Source organism: Erpetoichthys calabaricus, chromosome 5 (genome assembly GCF_900747795.2).
Source record: "Erpetoichthys calabaricus chromosome 5, fErpCal1.3, whole genome shotgun sequence".
Lineage (NCBI taxonomy): Eukaryota > Metazoa > Chordata > Cladistia > Polypteriformes > Polypteridae > Erpetoichthys > Erpetoichthys calabaricus.
Window position 1 is genome coordinate 81164021 of NC_041398.2, and position 23500 is coordinate 81187520.

Genomic DNA, 23500 nt, shown 5'->3' on the forward strand with positions numbered 1-23500 from the left:
AGCACCAAGCATTGACTGCACCACTCACACTGTATTTTTAGAATACTGTATTAATCCCAGAGGGGAAATTGTCTTTTCACATGACCTTTGGTAGTCAGACCACAGGGTCAGCCACTGTACAGCACCCACCGAGCAATTTTCAGGTTAATACCAGGTGTACTTACTTTATCACAGGTAAATATTAAGTTCAGATTCTGACATGGGACATTATAAAAATTACTCCTCACCAAAATGTACAGTGGACTGAAAGTTTTCCAACATGCTTATGATTCATTCTTGCTCAAAAATTAAAAGATGCGTCTCCAACTCGTTTTGCAGCAATTACATTTACGTCTTGAAAGGTAAGTTCACTTTGATTTCTGAATATGAAAGCTGAAGTGTGATAGGTGTTTTTTCCCCACTGTAAAGTGTTGTGTTAAAACAAAACAAGTCTGATAAACAGAACTAACTCCAAAAATAAAAAACTAAAATTTCCCATATAATTTTTAATATTTGTTTTATTTCAGCTTTCTCTATTGTTTAGCATACTTGGCTACTTCCAGACTACTGGATATTTATACTTTCTATTTAAAGATGAGTACAATTTGTTCTTCCTGGATAGATCTTAAGACAAAATCCAAAAAACATATCTATCAAGTTAATACAAAGGGAATACTTTAAATCAGCGGCATGTCAACAATTCCAGTGCTATAGGATTCTGTCATACAGCATATTGTATCAAAAAAGTAAACCACCACCTCCTCCTCTTCCACAACATTCAAAGATGACTTTTCCTTCCCAAGCTAAATGATCACAACATTCTCATGTCTGGAAATATTTGCCTCATGCTTCGTTGTAAACCTGTTTTTTTTTTTTTTTTTTTTTAAAATCATTCCCATCTAAATACTGTCATCACTAAATATGTCATAAATATAAAACAAACTCTATCCTCTATAAAAAAAACTGTGTTAGGCAAGAAAAAGCAGAATCCATAAGAAAGCACCCTAGTTTGCAACAGAACATCCATCCATTTTCCAACCCGCTGAATCCGAACACAGGGTCACGGGGGTCTGCTGAAGCCAATCCCAGCCAACACAGGGCACAAGGCAGGAACCAATCCTGGGCAGGGTGCCAACCCACCGCAGGACACACACACACAAACACACCCACACACCAAGCACACACTAGGGCCAATTTAGAATCGCCAATCCACCTAACCTGCATGTCTTTGGACTGTGGGAGGAAACCGGAGTGCCCGGAGGAAACCCACGCAGACACTGGGAGAACATGCAGACTCCACGCAGGGAGGACCCGGAGGGCGAACCCAGGTCCCCAGGTCTCCCAACTGAGAGGCAGCAGTGCTACCCACTGCGCCACTATGCCACCCTGCAACAGAACATGGAACATTAAACTTTTGTGGTTACTTTTATTCTCCAATTCAAAATTCAATTCAAAAGGATGATTCTTTCAAGACATGGCACTACCCGGTAAGGATGAGCAGTAGACCAGTACTGAAAAAGTACTGAAAATCCCAATTTTTAAACAGTACAGTAGCAGCATTTTGGTACTTTTGGTACCAGAAGTACAGTAAATGATAGGTTTAAAAGACTGTGTTCTCAGCTCCTTGGTCCTCTGCTTTCTGACAAGCCTGCTACTCTAACATAAACACCAACCACTTACTCTTTGATGCACTGTTGACCCACCATCTGATGTTCTGGAAAAATTCAAAAGGGAACCACATAGTGCACCACAACACGGAGGCTTGCGCTGTGCGGAGTGAGAATTTGGGGGCCTTGTTAGCCATTATTTGGCCCAATGCCATTTCTGGGACCAGTACTGAGGTCTGAAAGCTGATATTGATGCTGAAGCCAAAATTTTAGCAATCCAACACTACTCAAAATATACAATAAAACTATGCTTGAAATATCATTTCATCACAAAATTAAACACTCCGACATCTAAATAAGTTTGCTGTTAAATTTAAAAATAAAAATATGAAAGGAAAACTTTTCCTGCTATTTGAAATAAAGAGTACTCATGCCTGTTGTTGTTTCCTAAAAGGCACATAGACAGCCAAATGTGAATAACAAAAATGTATTTATATAGCACATTTTCATACAAAGAATGTAGCTCAAAGTGCTTTACAAGATGTCAAAGAGGGGGTCATAAGAAAATAAAAAACAAATATGATTAGGAAAATATAATAATGAAAATGTAGGAAAGAAAATAAATAAAAATAAATTCAAATTGTCTTATAAAACATATATATATATATACATAATTAGTAGAACAGTAGTGTATTTATATAAAATATATTGTAAGTTTCTAAAGATGAGTCTGATGATAAGGTCAGATGGCTGGGAAAACAAAAAAACAAAAATAAGCAAAAACAATATCTTGTTAAAAAAATGTACAATAACTGAACTGGAAATTAACCATAATTACTATTCACTTAACAAGTAAGGAAAAAGTAGTAAGTCTCCAAACATTTTAACCTTCTATATATTAATAGCTAAAATTTTCATTGAAGCTCTTTTTAAATAAATATATGTATATATACTAGGGGGCTTCGCTCGCCAACCCCTGTGTTTGGTTTACCAGATATACAATTTATTTTTTGTATAGCCCAAAATCACACAAGAAGTGCCGCAATGGGCTTTAACAGGCCCTACCTCTTGACAGCCTCCCAGCCTTGACTCTCTAAGAAGACCAGAAAAAACTCCCAAAAAAAACCCTTGTAGGGAAAAAATGGAAGAAACCTAGGGAAAGGCAGTTCAAAGAGAAGAGACCCCTTTCCAGGTAGGCTGGGCGTGCAGTGGGTGTCAAAAAGAAGGGGGTCAATACAATACATAGAACAGAATAAATCCTCAATACAGTATAAAAATAAAAATTCTACAAGCAGAGAGTAGAATTTCACATTAGATGATATCACATAATATGATTTGGATTTATTTTAAGTCCTGGAGACCTCGTTCATCAAGCTGCCTCCCCCATTTTGCCATTCCACATCTGAAATAGCGCTAATTTGATGAAAGGATCCCTCATTCCCACGTCCCCATTCATCAGGGATGACTTTACCTTATGCAGGCAATCTACAATTTAAAGAGATTGTTATTTTCTTGAGAATTTTTACATATGCATTATTTTCACTTTTACTTTAAAACCTTTTGTAAAAACAATACTTGTTTGTTTATTTCCTGCCCCGCGCGTATTTACATCTCTTTGTTCCCAGACATATAATGCTGCTTGTGTTGTGAAGGGTGTTGCGGCTGAACGTACGCTAAGAATATGCCTTTGGATCATTTGCTGTCTTTTTGCTGCTTGCTAGCTGCCTCTTCTGCCTGTCGCATGTCGTTGTTTTAGGAGCTCGGAGCACATAATGCTTGCCTGCCAAAAGCAATCCAACAACTGCTAGCTTTAGAGGTCTGTTGACTTGTTTTAAATGATGGCTCACTGCCTGATCTCACGTGACGTTGTAAAAGCAATACCTGTCTTTTATTTCTGGCGTGGTTGAATTCTTTCTTGCAGGATGTATAACACTGCTCGCATTCGGTTATGGTAGCTGCTGTCGCACTGCCCTTCGATCTTTTTAAAGTCTGTATAGCCGCTGCCCTTTTTGCTATGGCCCTAGGACAATCTCTTGGCACCAAGTCTCATGTTTACGGTCCCTGCAAGACGCACCGTGGCAAGTCTCCTTGGTCTCGCGGGTCTTTAAAATGTCTTTCAAGATTATCACGTATCGTAGCCTTGCATTTGCTTTCCATTCCAGGATTTTCTTTTATATATATATATATTTTTTTTTCTGCCTTTTTCTATCTGAGCCTTCTCGTCAACTTTATTTATTTAAACACTACTATGATATCAATCACCACTGGAATAAGTCAATTTTCTCCAGTACAGTTAAGTTGTCCTTGCAATTATTTACACCACAGCTACATACAGTTTCCCAGTCATGACCTCACAAGGTCTTTATACAGTTTTATACACCTTTTGAGATTTTGACTTTACTTATACAAGATCCTACTAGCTGTTTGATAGTCAACGGTAATGAATCCAGGATTTTCCCTTCAAAGTGTCTATTCTGTAAATGTACTTAATGTCCCTTTATACAATAATTATTTTACAGTTACACAGATTTGGCTTGACATTGGGTAAATCTTGATATGTGAGTGTGCGTGGAGCTATCCGGGTTTAGCACAGTTAGAGCGGACCGAGATGCAAGTACCTGCGGGAAGCACAAAGGAGGAGGACTCGCTCTCTATGTTAATACACGGTGGTGTAACTCTGGACATGTTAACGTCAAAGTCTTCACTTGCTGCAGGGACATTGAACTGTTGGCCGTAAGTTTGCGTCCCTATTACTTGCCCAGAGAGTTTGGACACGTCATTGTTGTTATCGTGTACATCCCTCCTTGGGCAGACGTGGAGATAGCGAGTGACATCATCCATTCTGCTGTTGCTAAGTTACAAACGCAGCACCCTGAGGCGTTTGTGCTAATCGCTGGAGACTTTAACCATGTGACGCTGGACAAAACATTACCTGCCTTCTCCCAGCATGTGGACTGTAACACCTGGGGAAATAAGACTATTGACTTACTGTATGCAAACATTAAAGACGCATACAGCACCACCCCGCTGCCTGTGCTTGGGAAAGCAGATCATAACCTGGTCCTGCTTCAGCCTCACTACAAACCAAGAGTAAGGGTCCTACCTACAACCACACGCTCATTCAGGAAATGGTCCCTGGAGGCAAAGAAGGCTCTGAGAGAATGCTTTGGAACTACAGACTGGGATATCCTGCAGGGATCACATAGTGAGAACATTGAGGAAGTTGTTGACTGCACTACTGATTACATCAACTTCTGTATGGACATTGTAGTTCCAGTAAGAACTGTACGTTGCTATACTAACAACAAACCATGGATTACAAATGACATCAAGGGCCTTTTGAACCAGAAGAAAAGGGCTTTTAAAGGCGGTGATCAGCATGAGCTCAAGCACGTGCAGAAGGAACTCAGAGTCCAGCTCAGGGCGGCGAAGGAGCAGTACAGGAGAAAGCTGGAGAAGAAGTTGCAGAATAACAGCATGAAGGAAGTATGGGATGAAGATCATCACTGGCTGCAGCTCGAAGCGGGGTACCACCATCGAGAGAGACGTGAAGAGAGCAAACCAAATGAACAACTTCTTTAACAGGTTTGACCACCCTAACCCACTCTCACTCTCACCTTGGAGTACTGCACCCTCCACACATCCTTCTGCTGATACCAGCATAGGAGAGACATCCCCACCCATAATTACAACAGCGCAGGTGAGCAGAGAGCTGAGGAGACTTTGTGCCAGCAAAGCAGCGGGTCCAGATGAAGTATCGCCACGACTGGTGAAGGTCTGTGCATCGGAGCTGGGGGGTCCTCTACAGCAGTGCTCCGCAACCTTTTCTCACCTACGACACACCAAAGTTCTTCCTAGAATTCCGCGGCACATCAAAAGCCAAAATATATAGCAGTGGCGTGGGGGGGATCCGCTCCGAGCTCCAGCTATTTAGGGGCGTCCAAACTACGGTACTTTCCTTTTTTTTTGTTCCTTGAGGAGGCGCAAAAAAAAATTTCTTTCAGCGTTGGGGTGTCAAATTTTTCACCCCCCTGGACAACATGAACTCCAGCTACGCCACTGATATATAGATATTAATTTAATACACGAATTTTACAATAATTTTTCATTTTTTATTATATGTATACATTTATTATAAGTATACATACATAAAAACTATACTATATTTACTTTTATGCAATCTTAATAATTATAACATAATGACTGATTAATGTGATACCTGCGCTTGTTTCAATGAATACAAAAGTTTTATATTCGGCTCAATATTTGACAGCGCAACCCGAAGTTCTTGGTCAAGATCTTTTAAGCATGACCGCTTATCATTTTTAATTAACACAAGAGTTGTTTGTCTTTTTTGGCGTAACTGGGATGGTTTGAATTTAGATGGCGATTTAGTTTACTGGGTGCCATTGCCTCGTTTGATAGCTGATCGCCGCATATGATGCATTGTGGCTTTGCAGCCGTTTCGTCACCACACCACGAGAATCCATATCGAATGTAGTCTTCGTTGTACTTCCTTTTCACAATTTTCTGTTTTTTTTTTTTTTTGCAACACTTGTGCTGGGTTCTTCATCATCTGTACGTGAAGACGAATCTTTTCCACGTAAAAATTTATCCATATTTAAAGGGGTATAAAACTAAATATGAATCACACGAAGAACATTAACCATACACAATTCAGCAACACAACTAATAGTAATGAATGATAACTACTGACGCAAGACAAGTGTATGCGACGTAGCATGACTAATACGTCGGCTTGAATTGAATCTATGTGAGGGTACGGAGCGCTCTGCCTATCAAAGCGTACTACGGAGTTGTCTTGCGACTACGTAGGGCCTACGTCTTAGGCGCCAGGCGATGGGATTTATTATTTCAGAGAAATGACACATAAAATTATGAAACCTTTAAAAGGCTATTTACGCGAATATTTCATTGCACGTATTCTCGTTATTGTGTTTCTAAGGAGGACCGTTGAAATATTATTTAGTTAGAAAATTGTCTTATTTGACCGCGTCACACCTGTATCGGCTCAAGGCACACCGGTTGCGGAGCACTGCTCTACAGCACATCTTCAACCTGAGCCTGGAACAGGGGAAGAGTCCCGAGGCTTTGGAAAACATCTTGCATCACCCCAGTCCCAAAGGTATCACGTGCTAGTGAGCTGAATGACTTCCAGCCTGTCACTCTGATATCACATGTAATGAAGACCGTGGAGAGGCTGCTGCTTCACCACCTGAGGCCACAGGTTCAACACGCCCTCGACCCTCTGCAGTTTGCATATCAGGAGAAGCTGGGAGCGGAGGATGCCATAATCTATTTGCTACACCGATCCCTCTCCCACTTGGACAGAGGCAGTGGTGCTGTAAGAATTATGTTTCTGGACTTCTCTAGCGCCTTCAACACAATCCAACTTCTGCTCCTTAGGGACAAGCTGACAGAGATGGGAGTAGATTCATACCTGGTGGCATGGATCGTGGACTATCTTAAATTACAGACCTCAGTATGTGCGTCTTGGGAACTGCACGTCTGACATTGTGGTCAGCAACACAGGATCACCACAGGGGACTGTACTTTCTCCGGTCCTGTTCAGCCTATATACATCGGACTTCCAATACAACTCTGAGTCCTGCCACGTGCAAAAGTTCGCTGACGACACTGCTATCGTGGGCTGCATCAGGAGTGGGCAGGAGGAGGAGTATAGGAATCTAATCAATGACTTTGTTAAATGGTGCGACTCAAACCACCTACACCTGAACACCAGCAAAACCAAGGAGCTGGTGGTGGATTTTAGGAGGCCCTGACCCCTCATGGACCCTGTGATCATCAGAGGTGACTGTGTGCAGATGGTGCAGACCTATAAATACCTGGGAGTGCAGCTGGATGATAAATTAGACTGGACTGCCAATACTGATGCTCTGTGTAAGAAAGGACAGAGCCGGTTATACTTCCTTAGAAGGCTGGCGTCCTTCAACATCTGCAATAAGATGCTGCAGATATTCTATCAGACGGTTGTGGCAAGCGCCCTCTTCTATGAGGTGGTGTGCTGGGGAGGCAGCATTAAGAAGAAAGACGCCTCACGCCTGGACGAACTGGTGGGGAAGGCAGGCTCTATTGTTGGCATGGAGCTAAACAGTTTGACATCTGTGGTAGAGCGACGGGCGCTAAGGAGGCTCCTATCAATTATGGAGAATCCACTGCATCCACTAAACAGTGTCATCTCCAGACAGAAGAGCAGCTTCAGCAACAGACTGCTGTCACTGTCCTGTTCTACTGACAGACTGAGAAGATTGTTCCTCCCCCAAACTATGCAACTCTTCAATTCCACCCGGGGTGGTAAACATTAACATTATACATAGTTATTGTCTGTTTTTACCTGCATTATTATCAATCTTTAATTTTTTTTTTTTTTTTTTCTAATATTTTTATTTTATTAATTTTCATTGTAATCATTCCATACAAACAGATCAATTTATAACCCAACAAATTTGAAAACAAATCAAACCCCACCCCTGAGAAGGAGAGCTTAGCTAAAGGAAAATTTCTTTAAGCTTTTTAATAAGGCAACATTAGACAAAAGAAGGGGAGAAGTAAATATCTATATAAATAAGAGATGGAGAAGGGAGTTAAATGCAATAATAGTTAATTCTCTTATTCTAAAATAATATTGATTAAATCCTGCCAAGTTTTGAAAAAATTTTGTACAGATCCTCTAACTGAAAATTTGATTTTTTCCAATTTCAAATAATATAAAACATCAGTTTCCCACTGACTTATAAGAGGAGAATTAGGATTCTTCCAATTTAACAAAATAAGTCTGCGTGCCAAGAGTGTAGTGAATGCAATCACCGTTTGTTTGTCCTTCTCCAATTCCAGTCCATCTGGAAGGACACCAAACACAGCTGTTAGTGGGTTAGGAGGGATTGAGATACTAAGGCTGTCTGAGAGGCACTTAAAAATTTTTGTCCAAAATGATGTTAGTTTGGTGCAGGCCCAGAACATGTGACCCAGTGAGGCAGGAGCTTGGTTGCAGCGCTCGCAGGTTGGATCCTGGCCTGGAAACATTTTGGACAGTTTTAAGCGAGACAGATGAGCTCGATATATAATTTTTAGTTGAATAATTCTATGCTTTGCGCATATAGAACTCGAGTGAATTCTCTGCTTTGCTACCTTCCACTCCTTTTCTGATATATTGATTAAGAGATCTTCTTCCCAATGTCCTCTTGGATCTTTGAAAGGTAGGGACTCTAATAAGATTTTATATATTGCGGAAATAGTGTTTGTTTCCTCGGAATTGAGCAGTATTTTTTCCAGCATTGTGGAGGGTGCAAGGTGGGGGAAATCGGGCAATTTCTGTTTAACAAAATTTCTAATTTGAAGATAGTAAAAGAAATGTGTAGCTGGGAGGTTACATTTTGAACGTAATTGTTCAAAAGATGTAAATATGTTGTCTATATAAAGATCTCTGAGCATTTTAATCCCAAAACTTTTCCAGGTATTAAAAACTGGATATACTTGCGAAGGTTGAAAGAGGTGGTTCCCTTGCAGAGGTGCCACTGATAAAAGATTTTCCATCTTAAAATGCTTCCTAATTTGGTTCCATATTCTGAGTGAGTAAAGCACAATTGGGTTATTAGTATATTTGCGATAACTTTCATTTATTGGAGAGCAGAGCAGGGAATATAAAGAAGTACTACAGGATTTTACTTCTATTGCAGACCAAGCCTGTGTATGTGCATTTATTTGTGTCCAGGTTTTTATGGCTTGTATGTTTGCTGCCCAGTAATAAAACTGAAAATTAGGTAAAGCCATGCCACCTTCTGCCTGAGGTCTTTGTAGGGTCGCTCTTCGGATACGTGGGTGTTTTGAGTTCCAAATGAATGAGGTTATTATTGAATCTAACTGTTTAAAAAACGATTTATTGATATATATTGAAATGTTTTGAAATAAAAAGAGAAGTTTAGGAAGGATATTCATCTTAACAATGTTAATTCTTCCGGCTAGAGTGAGATGAAGGGTTGACCATCTATGCAAGTCTTGCTTAATTTTTTCCATACAGACGCCAAAATTTTGTTGATAAAGAGCTTTATGTTTACTTGTGATATTTACCCCTAGGTATTTAAACTGATCTGCTATGGTAAAAGGTAGGGTGTCTAATTTAATATTATATGCTTGTGAGTTCACTGGAAAGAGTATACTTTTATTCAGATTAATTCTAAGACCAGATATCTTTTGAAATTCTGTTAGTGCTGTTAAAACAGCAGGGACAGTGTTTTCTGGGTCTGATATAAGACCATATCATCTGCATATAGAGAAATTTTCTGTTCCAGTCCTTCTCTGACAATCCCCTTTATCTGATGAGAATTTCGGCAGTGAGCCGCCAGTGGTTCAATAGCGATTGCAAACAACAGTGGCGACAAGGGACATCCTTGTCTGGTACCACGTTCTAGTTTAAAGTAGTCTGAGCAAATTTTATTAATACAAACTGAAGCTTCTGGACTGGTATACAGTAGTTTAATCCAAGCACAAATATTCGGGCCAAACCCAAATTTCTCCAATGCAGTGAAAAGGTAATTCCATTCGATCATGTCAAATGCCTTTTCTGCGTCTAATGATAGTAATATCTCTGGGGTGTTTGATTTTGCTGGTGAATATATAACATTAAACAAGCGTCGGAGATTTGAAGATAGATGTCGGCCTTTAATAAATCCAGTTTGATCTTGTGATATTACCGAGGGCAGCACTTTCTCCATCCTTCTAGCTAGGATTTTTGAGAGTATCTTAACATCATTATTCAGGAGTGAAATTGGTCTATATGATGCACATTGTAACAAGTCCTTATTTTGTTTAGGAAAGACGGTGATTAATGCTTGTCGAAATGTTTGAGGTAGTATTTGGTGGTCTTTAGCTTCTGTAAATGTTACCAATAAGAGTGGAGCTAGCTGAGTGGAGAATTTCTTATAAAACTCTACGGGGTAACCATCAGGGCCTGATGATTTCCCACTTTGTAGTGACTTTATAGCGTCTAGTAATTCTGTTAGCGTTAGAGGTTTATCTAGTTCCTCAGCACTTAAAGCATCTATTTGTGGTATTTGTGAATTATCCAGAAATGCATTAGATTGCGTGTTGTCTTCTTTGGGCTCAGTGGAATATAAAGACTTATAGTAATCTCTAAATGTGTGCATTATTTTATTATGGTCGATGATTTCTTCTCCATTCTTGTTGGTGATTACTGGTATTGCATTGTGAACTTCTTGTTTATGAATTTGTTGAGCTAAAAGCTTATTAGCTTTTTCTCCGTGTTCATAGTAATGCTGTCTAGACTTATAAATAAGTTGTTCAGTTTCTTTAGTTGTTAAGATGTTAAGTTCTGTATGCAGGGCCTGCCTTTTCCTATGAAGAGCTTCACTTGGACGCCTGGCTTGTTCTTCATCTATTCTAGTAATTTCATTTCTTAGCTCTGACACTTTCTTGGTTTCTAATTTATTTCTATGGGAAAGATATGAAATAATCTGGCCTCTTAGGAAGGCCTTTAGAGTTTCCCAGAGTGTTCCTGCAGAAACCTCTGTAGACATGTTTGTCTCTAGGAAGAAGCTGATTTGTTTGGATATAAATTCTGTGCAGTTCTCGTCTGCCAATAAAAGAGGGTTAAGACGCCATCTGCGAGGTGAGTACGAGGGGCTTATTGATTTTAGCTCCAAGACTAGAGGGGCATGGTCAGAGATAACAATTGTGTCATATTTGCATGATTTAATTGTAGGCAGGAAATTATTATCAATAAAAAAATAATCAATTCTTGAGTAGCTATAATGCACTGGTGAGTAGAACGAATATGTTCTTGAGTTTGGGTTAAGAAGCCTCCAGGGGTCTGATAAGTTGTGATCATTTAAAAACTGTGTAATTATCTTTGCAGTATTAGATGTCGTCCCCCCTGTCACGGGAGTCCTATCTAAGAGTGGATTTAAAACACAATTAAAGTCCCCAGCCATTATAACTTTATGAGTGTTCACATTGGGAATGGATGCAAATAGATTTTGCATGAATTCCTTATCATCAACATTGGGTGCATAAACATTTATCAAAATCATTTTACTGTTATATAAGTTGCCCATGACCATCACATATCTCCCTTCAGGGTCCGACACTACCTCTGATGCTACAAATGGAACTGTTCTATGTATGAGAATTCCCACCCGTCTAGTTTTCTTTATAAAGCTAGAATGGAACATTTGGCCAGTCCAGTCTTTTTGTAATCTGAACTGATCCTTGGTTAGTAAGTGGGTCTCCTGTAAAAATACTATTTTAGCGTTTAAGCCTGTTAGGTGAGAGCATACTTTCTTTCTCTTTAATTCGTGATTCAGGCCTTTAACATTCCAGCTCACAAAGTTAACTGTCCCATCATGGAGACATTGATTCTGAGTTTTTAATGTCATTTTATAGTTTTAATTGGTAATATGGCAGTTTTAATCTTAGTTTCAAGATTCCCCAGGAGTTGTTGCATGTTAGCCTGTTGCTGCATTGATATTTATAATTATAAGGATTATAAGAATAGATTAGATATAACCTGCTCTCCTTCTCTCCCCCCTTTATCCCCCCACCCCCCCATTTTGCCTCCCCACATGAGGCTAGACCCCACTTCGCGATGTTCCAGTCCTCTGACATACGAAGAGACAGAGCACGTCCAAAACAAAACAAACCCCATCCTGCAGCGGCGTTACAGAATTAAAACAGAGATATCTTTTACAGTTAAATCCTCAATACTATCTGCCGAAAATGTTCTCATTAACAATATTTAAGCTTGAAATAATCTTCAGCGCTTTTAAGTTAAGATATTAAGATTAAAAAAAAAAAAAAAAAAAAAACAACCCTGGGAGTGATTTTAAAAACTAGTCTAGGATAAACCTGGTAATTCCTACTGTAATAGTATAATGGTAATTATATAAATAGTAGAACAAGCATTAAACCAAGGGTATGAAGTTAAACAGTTTACTTTAAGGTATAGTAAAATAAAATAAATAAATAAATTAAAAAAAAAAAAAAAAAAAAAGAAATAAAAAAAGAAATAAATAAAACGAATCCTACTTTAATCACTTCCACATTTTCACACTCACATCTATAACTCTATAACTCTGATTAAAAGATAAACATATAACATATAAAGTCCAGATAAAAAAAAAAAAAAACAAAAAAAAAGAAAATAAGAGATGTATAATTATAATACCAGTCTCTTTAAACATGGATCCAGCGATCAGATCATAGGTCTTTCCCGTGCCTTGATAGAATACGGCTCTTTAATTTTAATTAACTTTCAAAAAAGTGTCGGAAACAGCTTCTTTAATTCTTTTTCAGCTTCTTCTTTGCTGAAGAAAATATAATGTCCATCTTGAACTTCCACTTTCAGTTTGGCAGGATACAAGAGGCTGTATTTGATATCGGCTTCCCGTAGCATCCTTTTAATGTCGTTGTAGGATCTGCGTTTTGCAGCTGTTGATGGTGAGAAGTCGGGAAAAATACGAATAAGATTATTTTCGAATATAATCTCTTGCTTGTGTCTGAGAAGTGCCATCACATCAAGCTTACATCTTAGTCGTTCGAAGCGGACAATAAAAGACCTAGATTTAAAGGCGCTTGGTATCTTTGTGCGATAAGCCATGGCTATCTCATTGTCGAGTTTAAAGTCATCTCCAATTATTTTAGACAGTAATTCTACTGCAAATTTCACTGGGCTTGAGCTTTCTCGTTTTCTCAGGTATACCCTCAATTCTTATATTATTTCTTCTGCACCCATCCTCCAGGGCTGCAAGTCTGTCTCCAAGTTTTTTGTATTCCGAGTTCGCAGCTGTGGCTTTTTCATCGGCGTTAGATGCCATTTGTTCCGCTGTTTCCACTCGAGCCGTGAGTCCCTGCTTAACGTCTTCCAGCTGATCTGAAACGTCATTAATATGATCATCAAGCCTTTTCAGTTTGGAGTTAGTTTCTTCAATGTGTTCCACTAATTTCTCCAACATGCCTTTAAAGTTCACGTCGAAACGTTCAAATAGACGCGTTTCCTTATCTTTGTTATCCTTCTTGAGCTCAGTGGCCACCTTCTTAAGATCATTTGTGTTATCTTTCTTAAGCTCATTCATGGCCGTAACCATGGCAGTGGCCAGTGTAGTGTTCATCTCTTTCTGTGTAGCTATCTGTGTAGCGATCATCTCTTTCAGTTCGGACAGTTCGCTTCTGCTTTCGTGCTCCGCAAGTGAAAATGCAGCTCCTGTTACAGGCTCGCGATGAGTAGATGAGAGCACGTCCTGCAGAGCCCTTTCTAGTCTCGAATGATCCTCAGAAATCGGCAATCCCTCGCGACCTGTATCACTTGCGCCTTCGCTCCCATTTTCACTCTCGACTGGAGACGATACAATGGAGCGGGGCCCCAGGAATTCTGCGCACTCTTCTGCCTGTTCCAGGTCAGTCTCCGTGATGCCATACCTTACACCTGCACTCAGGCCGGAAGTCTGTCCGGACTTCGATGCAGCTTTAAGTTTCTTTTCCGGTTCTTTCTGACTTTTCTTCTTGTTACTCATGCTTGTATATTGTAGTGGAAGTTCCTTGGTCGGGTTAAATACAGGATACCTCTAAATAATATGAAATACGTGGGAAAATAAAGCCGCTGCTAGCGGAGCTCTGCTTCAGACGTCCATCTCCTATAAACGGACGAAACCAATCAATCTTTAATTTAATATTGTTTTTGTATCAGTATGCTGCTGCTGGAGTATGTGAATTTCCCCTTGGGATTAATAAAGTATCTATCTATCTATCTATCTATCTATCTATCTATCTATCCATCCATCCATCCATCCTTGTGATAGGCTGACAATCTGATATTGCTGGGACAGAGATCTACAACTGGATTAAGAAGAATCTTTAAATAAATAAATGGAAATGGAAAATCTTTCACTTATTTCCAGTAAACTTTGTCATTCACAGGCCAAAATCTGAATCCATTCAAACTCCATCAGTTTACTTAATTAAAAGTAACATTTTTACCAAAACTGCCAAAAAACATTTAAGTCGAATGCATTTGTAATTCAACTAAAAAAAGAAAAAAAGAAAACTCAAAAAACAAATTCTAACCTCTGTTAACATGTATTTTATATACCACCATTCATTGTGCACATTTACAATAGGATCACAACCAGTGTAGTGATGTCCCCCGATATTGAGTTATGGTCTTAAGAAACGGTTTGCCTCTCTTTATACAACCAAATGACATTACAATTAAGCAAAGAGAAGCAAAACAAAACACACTGGCAATCAGGGGAATCTTATGTAATAACTGTAATGGCAATAGTAAGTGCCCTTCTAAACTTCACTGAGAACTAAGTATTATTAAATTTCTGAGACTGCAGACAGACAACAAGAGTGAGCAGTCTAATTAAATGAGTTCAGCTTGCAAGACTGACATTAAATCATGAGCCTAGATGGGAGAAAGCTTGCAACCCTCTTGGAACAAGATTACTTACCTCGGCACTTAACGGTTTACAAAGACATTTTAGTTGTATTTTTTTTTTTTTTGTCTAAATTATAAAGTTTAATTCACACAAATTGTCTCCCTCAATTTTGGGACATGGTTGCTTTCAGTCATTGTTCCAAAATTGTCTTCTTTCCACATTAAATTCAGAAACGTGTAGGTAAAAAGCAGTAGATATGGTTAATATTTACATTTCAATAAACAAATATTTACTGTTTAAGGTCGCAGGTTGAACTGCCATACACACGAGCACAGTTCGGACTAATATAAAACCACAGCATCCATCCAGGATGGATGGATAATCAGACAATAATTCATGATCACACACCACTTTGGTGTACCCGCTCTCCAACACGTACAACTCAAACTGGACCATGTCACTTCACATGGCATCAGTAAACTAAGCAGAAGTTTTAGGTTTTTAGTTTCAAGCTTCTCCATAACAAGAGGAAACATTTTGCTTGATAATCTGATGTGTGAATTCAAATACGAACATACAACTGAGTAGACCAACAGAACTTAATATCCTAACACTTTGGATTCAGGTGGGTTGGAGTGCGTGTGAGACCTCGTCTAACTGAGTCTAGCTAGCTTCCGCCGCAGCGTCTTTTTTGGGCCACGCGCACTAAGAAACGTGGAGGCGCCGGATGTCGTTTGAAATAACAGGGCCCAGCACCGTTGCCCAGGCCACTGATTTGTGAAGCGTCAAACTTAAATGCACTGCGCTGTTGAAAACTGCACTAACATATTTCAGTACTGAAAAGCTCACCTTCAATGATTTCTTCCACGTTTTCCTCGTCGCTGTCCATTCCTCCTCCTTCTCCTCTTCGTGGTACGGCTTTCACGAAACGCTCTCTTCAGTATCTCTCAGTGTGCCCCCAACCCCGTGTAACTCGGATACCCGGTTCCGCTGCCTGCCGGCGGTGCCGTAAAGAGCACTGACATCACTCTGCTCCGCTCCGTGACTGACAGGCGCTCGTTGGAACAGCTGCTTGCCTCGCCCGCCGCTCGGGGCTCGACTCGTTCCGTGCATAGTGCGCTCCCAATGGTCGAGTCAGGAGCTGCCCCGAGTAGCTAGTATGAGACTATGCCAACCATTCGTTTTGTATTTTTTTTTAATTTTTACGCTTGTTTATGTTAAATATTGATTAATATAGTATTTAATAATCATTACAATTTAATTAGTAATAATTCGTATTGCTTTTAATAAGTAGTATTTTACTTGTGCAATGTTAAATATTTATTGATGTAATAATTATTGATTTTCTTATTTTTACAATATCAAATATTAAAAGTGCAGTTCTGAACGTTTGCCAGATTATCATAAACTGTTAGACGGTATTCTGTATTGTACGTTTTCGCAGGCGAGTATCACGCACGCATGGGACACTCGCGGGCTAATTGGCTTGCTTCCCACTACAGGTTACAGGCCATACACTCCATAGCACCAGGTTGAGGTGCAGTATGAACCCCTTAATGGCACAGAATGATCATTACAATATGCAGGGTTCATTAATAACGCAAGTGCAAACATTACACCACAGTATGTGATGTCTGCAATTAAACCGGACACAAGACAAAAATCAAAGAAAATAAAGGGAGGGTCATAGCAGCCTACTGTACAGTTTCCTTTGTCCTGATCATTTTCCCCAACAGAAGGTTATTCCCACCGCTCCAAAAAATATTGCGTTATTTTGCAATAACGATTGCGTTATGTCGCAATGGTATTGCGTTATTTTGTAATATTGATTGCGTTATATTGCAAAGGTATTGCGTTATTTCGCAATAATGATTGCGACAAATCGCAAAAGTACTGCGTTGTTTTACAAAAGAAGCCATTGCCGAAATTGCAAAATAATGCAAAACCTTTTAACGCAACATTTTTTTTGACTGCCTAAACTAAAATGGGAATCGTCTCAGGGAAACAATTACCTAGGTAGGTAAAGGATGAGTCAATCCCTCTTGAGTTGCTGTAGTGCTAGGTCGGTCACATAGGTGCAGGTAAAGAATACACTCTGTTCTCTGGCACCAACCCCAAAAATGGAAATGTCAAACCATTTCTTGACCTTGCAGTACAGGATGATGCCTCTGAAAAGTCTTAAGGTGGTAGGCAGGTATGAGGAACCAATGAGTCATCTCAAAACATGTCCACAAAAAGAGAAACAGGTACAGTAGATAAGGGTTAACTTAGTCAGCAGAGGTATTGAAATGCAGTTTCATTCCAGGAGCATATTAAAAAATTTAACACATGGCTTAAACCGAGTAGGATAGAAAGGTATAGGTTTATGGGACATCAAAACTCTTTCTGGAAAGATGGCGCCTGTTCCTCTGTGATGGCTTACATTTGAACAGAAGAGGTAACAATATATTGGGGAAGCATATGTGTAGGTTAGTCAAGGACTGAGGTCCAGGCAGTTTAGGACAGGCCAGGTTTAGAACTTCACATAAACAAATGAACAGCGCTGGAATAACAAATACGCATAGAACTTAATTTCTAGCACAAGGTTAAAATGCGTCAAATTAACTGTCTTTCTGATTGTGTTTTAATTGAATTGTCACATTATTACCTTGTATCTTCAGATGTTAACCTAAAAGCAGTTTTATTTCACTAATATAAAAAATGTCAAATTGTGGTATAAACTTTGCATATTCTATTATTTTTAAAGCATAGTGATGCTAGTGACATAAGATAATGTACAAATTATATAAAATACAGTGCCTATAAAATGCATCTACCCACATTTGCTTTAGAGTGGTGGTGATGGGGGGGGGGGGGATCAGTCAAATTAGGTTATGATAAAATATAGAATAAATTACTGTGTATTTTCATTTTTAGTTAAGTTGCAATTATTAGTCTTTTAGTTGACCAGTGATAAAAACTCCTTTCTATAGGCATGGTCTTGATACCTCCTTGGCACTCCAAGACTATGTTTTTAGTTATTTTTTTTTTTATTTCATAAAAGTTGCATTGTCTTGGAAACGGAAAAAATCATTTCTTCATTGGCAATTTCATAGAACTATGTTGGGGTTCACTCATAATAAACTCTCCAGAGTCATCCTGTACAGCCAGAATGTATCCTAAAATAATTTAAGCAATTAAAAAAAATTACATTAATATTATACAGTATGCATATGAATGTAAATAAAGACATTACCTGTTATATACAAGAACAAGGTGGATAGATAGATAGATAGATAGATAGATAGATAGATAGATAGATAGATAGATAGATAGATAGATAGATAGATAGATACTGTGTTTTTCAGATGGGCCTTAAAGTTGTGTTGTCTTAGCACTACCTTCCCAAACTTAGGACAATGCCAGTGAGCTCTGTTCTGCTCTTTCACTTCTTGGTAGAAGCAAGGAATGATAAACTTTTCTGTTGGTCAAGAACATCAGTTTCAGTGTGCACTTTAACTTAAATATTGCTTTTAGAAATACTATAACAATATCAGCAGCACATTAGAACATATCAAGGATTTACAAATTGCTTTATTATTAAAAGAGTTTAATATTTGATTTAAAAAACAGAATTTTTTTTACTATTGTCCCTAACTTTATAGTGAGTTTGATTTTTTCTGACCATGTAATTTTAGGAAACTGTCAATCAGTGACATGACTGCTGCTCACTGACAGATGATTTAATTAAGATGCTGGGCATAACCTTATTACACTGAACCAGAAGACTGTCAGCAGGACAGGTGTGCTCACTAGGCAATGCATACAGGCTAGAATATTTTCTTACTTGAGTATTTTTCCAAACAAAAACTGAGACCAGTGTTAAATTTGTTAGTCACACAATGACCAGGTTTGTTTTCCAGTCTTACACAGAAAGTCAGGTGGAATGTGTGACTTGTGCATTTTTGATTGTTTATTGAATATTATTTATTATTTTGAATAATATGCAAGCATGAGACTGAGTATAACAATGTCAATAAGAAACACTGTTTTGCTGGCCTTTTCAATGGTGTAATACCTTGTTTTTTGTAGTTTGCAGTAGGATGGGAGTTTTGATTCAACACATACATTATCATGAGTAGTTTTTTCCAGAACAGAAAATTGTGGTAAAAAATGTTACATTCAGTAATTTCTGAGTGTTTGTGGATAGATGTTGGTCATTATACATATTATTAGATAAAATATAAATAATATGCACTTTGGAGACATCACAAATTAAGTTAAAACCAGAATGTTATTTACAGACAGCAATAACTATTGTATTATTTCACAATTGTATTATGTTATTAGAATTACATTTTAAGAATTTACTGAAAAATACACTTTTAAGTGTTTGGAAAAAGGATGGATAAATGACATTATCAGCATTAACAAATAACAAGAATAAATATAACATAAAATTATATTTTACATTTGCATTAAAATGCACATTTACTGCATCACCAGTTTTTAAGTTCAAATTTATTCTCATATATGTGTAAGCAAGGAATAAAAAAGATCATTAACTAATTGACACCTCCCAACCATGCCTTCCACAAACATACATTTATGGAATTATAAGCAAACTGCACTCTGCTAATTATAATTAAACTAGGCTGCATAATTATGTTATTAAAATGTGAGATTTCTTTACATTATTGTAGTACTAGGGTGTTGTACTGTGTTAGCCATTATGAATGTAGATAAAAGCCAAGCAAAATGACACCTTTTATTGGCTAACTAAAAAGATTACAATATGCAAGCTTTCGAGGCAACTCAGGCCCCTTCTTCAGGCAAGATACGAGTTGCCTCGAAAGCTTGCATATTGTAATCTTTACATTATTGGAAATGCATAAACAGGATTATCTGTACCACTGTCGCATAATGAATCGCGCATTTAATATTTTTTCTTTATGTGCTCCAGTGACACTTTGGTTAGGTTGCGACAGTAAGGAAATCTCGCCATGGAAGCGTTTAATCTGCAAAACTAAATTCGTGTGTCAACATGCAGGTAAAACAGAAGAATAAAGCAGCCCAAAATAAATAAAAAGTTATAATCTATTGCATCCACAAGAGAAAACGTAGGTCGAAATGCGTTATCATTTAAACTATGAAAAAACTGGCTAGCAATTGCCAGTACAGCAATTGGCTAGCCTAAGAAAATCAGGTGGTCGACTAGCAAAAGTTTCTTTTCATTATTCTCTAAAGTACATTATTAGGTCGGGGGCGGGCTAGTGTTCTGCAGAGGCGGGCCAGTGAAGGCAGACCAGTGATCTGTAGAGAAAGGCGGGCCACTGGTATGTGACAGCGAGTCATTGGTTAACGAGGGGCGGGCCACTGGCCCATGATGGGGCTGCATGTCGTGTGTGGGGGGCACTGGCCCGTGGAAGACAAACGTTAAAGTACAGTATTATACTGTACACTCGATGCTTGAACTGCTGTCGCTGCTCCGCGACCTCACCACGTTGGAAAATGTGAAGACAGTTACTTCGTCTGCGGTCTTTAAACACTCACCTTTACTCACGCATAAAGTGAAAAAAGCTAAAATATTTCTAAAGGGGGATAGATTGTTTCAAAAATTTCATACACAGCCTCTTATGGGCAAAAAGAAAGATATAGAGTAAAAGGTACAGTTTAATTAACTACCATACAGAGAAACAATCGGCATTGTGTATTATTCACCAGGCAAAGAAAACGTCGGCTCGTCAGCAAGCAATGCAGCAATTTTCTACAACTATCAATCTACAGTATACTGCTGTAACCCGCTTTATACAGGTATTTATTTGATTATGTTTTGCGTCCGATTTAATTGCAAACACGTATCGCGGTATAATGCTGTTTGAATGCAGGAGAAAAAAACATGGCTATGTGTTGTAACGACAACTGCACCTAGTATATAGCCCCTGGCTATTGTAAAGACCGTCCTGTGTTATTAGGGGATCTATACTGCCCTCTAGCTCTGTGTCCCGTGGACGGAGTGAAGGGACCTTACTAGTTTTAGCAACTTTTCGACTACCCCATCAACTTTTTTTTTCCCCATAAAGGTAGAAACTGAGCTTTTTGAGAAATGTCACCTTAAGAAAAAGAATCTTCACTGGACTGGCACTGATAATGCATCTATAATGACTGGGGAGCATAACGGAGTGCACAAGATTTTAAAGGAAGAATGGGCTTTGCCCAATTTGATACTCATTTGCTGTGTGTGTCATTCTTTACAACTGGCTGTCAGTGCAGTATCCAAATAGACCATCCCTAGGAGTCTTGAGTACTTAATTAAGAAAACGTACAACTGGTTTTTAGTTTCCCCAAGATGGCAGGAGGCATACAAAACTGTGTATGCATCCATTACTTGTGGCCAAAAACCCCTGGAGATCAACAAAGTGTGTGCCACGTATTGATAATTGATTGAGCCAAACTGCAGTGAAGTAATTTAAGGGAGAGCAAATAGATCCTGTTAAGCTTTTGGACAATCTGGTACACCTCCTAATATCAATTTGTTACAGAGTAGTCAACCCTCTGGCAAAAATTGATGTTCTGAAAGATGCCATTGATGGACAACTCAGTCCTTCACTATACCTTAGATACCTTTTCAAGAGCACATTGTCCCAACTCAGTCTTGCGCCTTGAGGAAGAACAGGTAATTCAGAGATGGTGCATCAGCTATATTGTTGCTTTAAGCAAGGAGCTTCAAGCAAGGCTCCCAGACAACCTAGAAACCTGGAGAAACATGAACTTGTTCAGTGGTAAGGAGAAGCTAAAGCACAATAAAGTCTTTACTGAAATTATTAAAGTAGCTGACTTACTGGGATACCAGCCCCATACAATTGACAAACTTGTTTCCCACTGGGGAAACGTCCATCTATTTAGGTGGGAGGCAGAGGTTGGGAGTATGCTCTGATACAGTGCGTTGCCACACCCACCACATGACGAACCACCCAGAAGTTTTCCCAGCAAAGTTGGAGGACCTGCTTACAGGGCTGGATGTAGATTAACGTCATACCCAGGATGAAGCAATTGCAGGTTAAGGGCCTTACTCAAGGTCCCAAGGGAGCAGAGTCACTTCTGGCACTTATGGGATTTGAACCGATAACCTTCCAATTGCCAGTTGATCCTTTGCCTAAGAGCCATCATTCCACCCCACTACTGGGATGCCAGCCCCATCCAATTGACATTTGTTTCCCAATGGAGAAACATCCATCTGTTTAGGTGGGACGCAAGTAAAAAAAAAATTGAGTTTTGGAGTAAATTGAACAACGTCACTGACTCTTCTGGATCAAATCCATTTGAAGAACTGTGCAAAGTTGCACTTGGTGCCCTGTCCTTGCAACACTCAAATGCAGACGTTGAATGGCTGTTCGGTCAAATGAGTGTTATCAAGTCTAAGTTAAGAAACATAATGTCATTGGACACTCTCAACTCTATACTCCTGGTGCAGTATGGATTGAAACTAGCTTGAGATACCTGTTACTAGCATAACCTACCACATGAAGTTCTGTAGCATTTTGGCACCACAGCAGCATACACCTTTAAGTCCACTCCATCCGCTTCAGCTGGTTCCAGCTCAGTAACAGCAATGCCATCCTCTTCTGCTGGTTTCAGCTCACTGGCAATGCAGATGGACAGTGAAGATAAAGAGGATTTCCTTGTCTATTTATGTCCATATTTACATATGCAAAATGTTTAGAGTGTTTTACTAAAATGGTTTAATAGAACTTTTTTTCAGGTCCTGGCAAGCCTGGGTGCAGAATTGTGTGCAAGAATTGCTATGCAAAGCTGTGACTTTAATCCAAGAAACTCCAAATTCTTTTTTAGGAGTCTGTTTCTGATGTGTCTGCTGTAAATGTGGCAGATGATGGCTGGAGGTTTACTTCCTGTCTACCAACAATTCACCAATCAAAAATAGTACTCATTAGAACCTACCCTCTCAGGTTTAACAAGTAAAAGTTAAAGTTTTCATTTCAGTACTCACTTCATGTTGCTCACATGCTACTGAAATAAGTAAATTAAGTAATATTTAAATAAATCCATAAAGAAATAAGCAACAAATATGTTTCATGACACATTTAGTTATCTATACTCACGTTTAATGTTGTCATTAGTTTTTATTATCATATTTCACATCATTTGTATTTATTTGTGAATTTATTAATTATAATTTATTTATTTAATTTTATCTATTCACTTATCTTTACAAGCATAAAGTTTTACACTGCTGGCCTAGCTCTCTTTCTCAGGGGTGGGGGTTGATTTGTTTCAAACCTTTTTTTTTTTTGTAAAACTTGACTTATGTGTATGGAATGTTATTTGATTTTAATAAAATCAATAAAATTAAAAAAAAAAAAAGAATGTTCCCCACATCAACCAACGAGCGACAGATGTGTTACCCAGGGAGGCTGTGAACTTGAAGTTGCCTTGGTGCCGCTGCAAACCTGGCATGAAGCACCATTGGGGAGTGTCTCAAAA

The 23500-nt window shown here is 38.8% G+C and overlaps 1 protein-coding gene across 1 annotated transcript in view; it reads right to left on the bottom strand.

Annotated features, from left to right (window-relative positions):
• The window catches only part of setd7 (SET domain containing 7, histone lysine methyltransferase), an 83565-nt gene extending 67417 nt beyond the window's left edge, over positions 1-16148 (bottom strand). Inside the window, exon 1 of the mRNA XM_051928539.1 lies at positions 15869-16148. Within this exon, the coding sequence (XP_051784499.1) occupies positions 15869-15908 (40 nt within the window). The 5' untranslated portion in view covers positions 15909-16148. The remainder of the gene's footprint in view (positions 1-15868) is intronic.
• Between the last annotated feature and the right edge of the window lie 7352 nt (positions 16149-23500).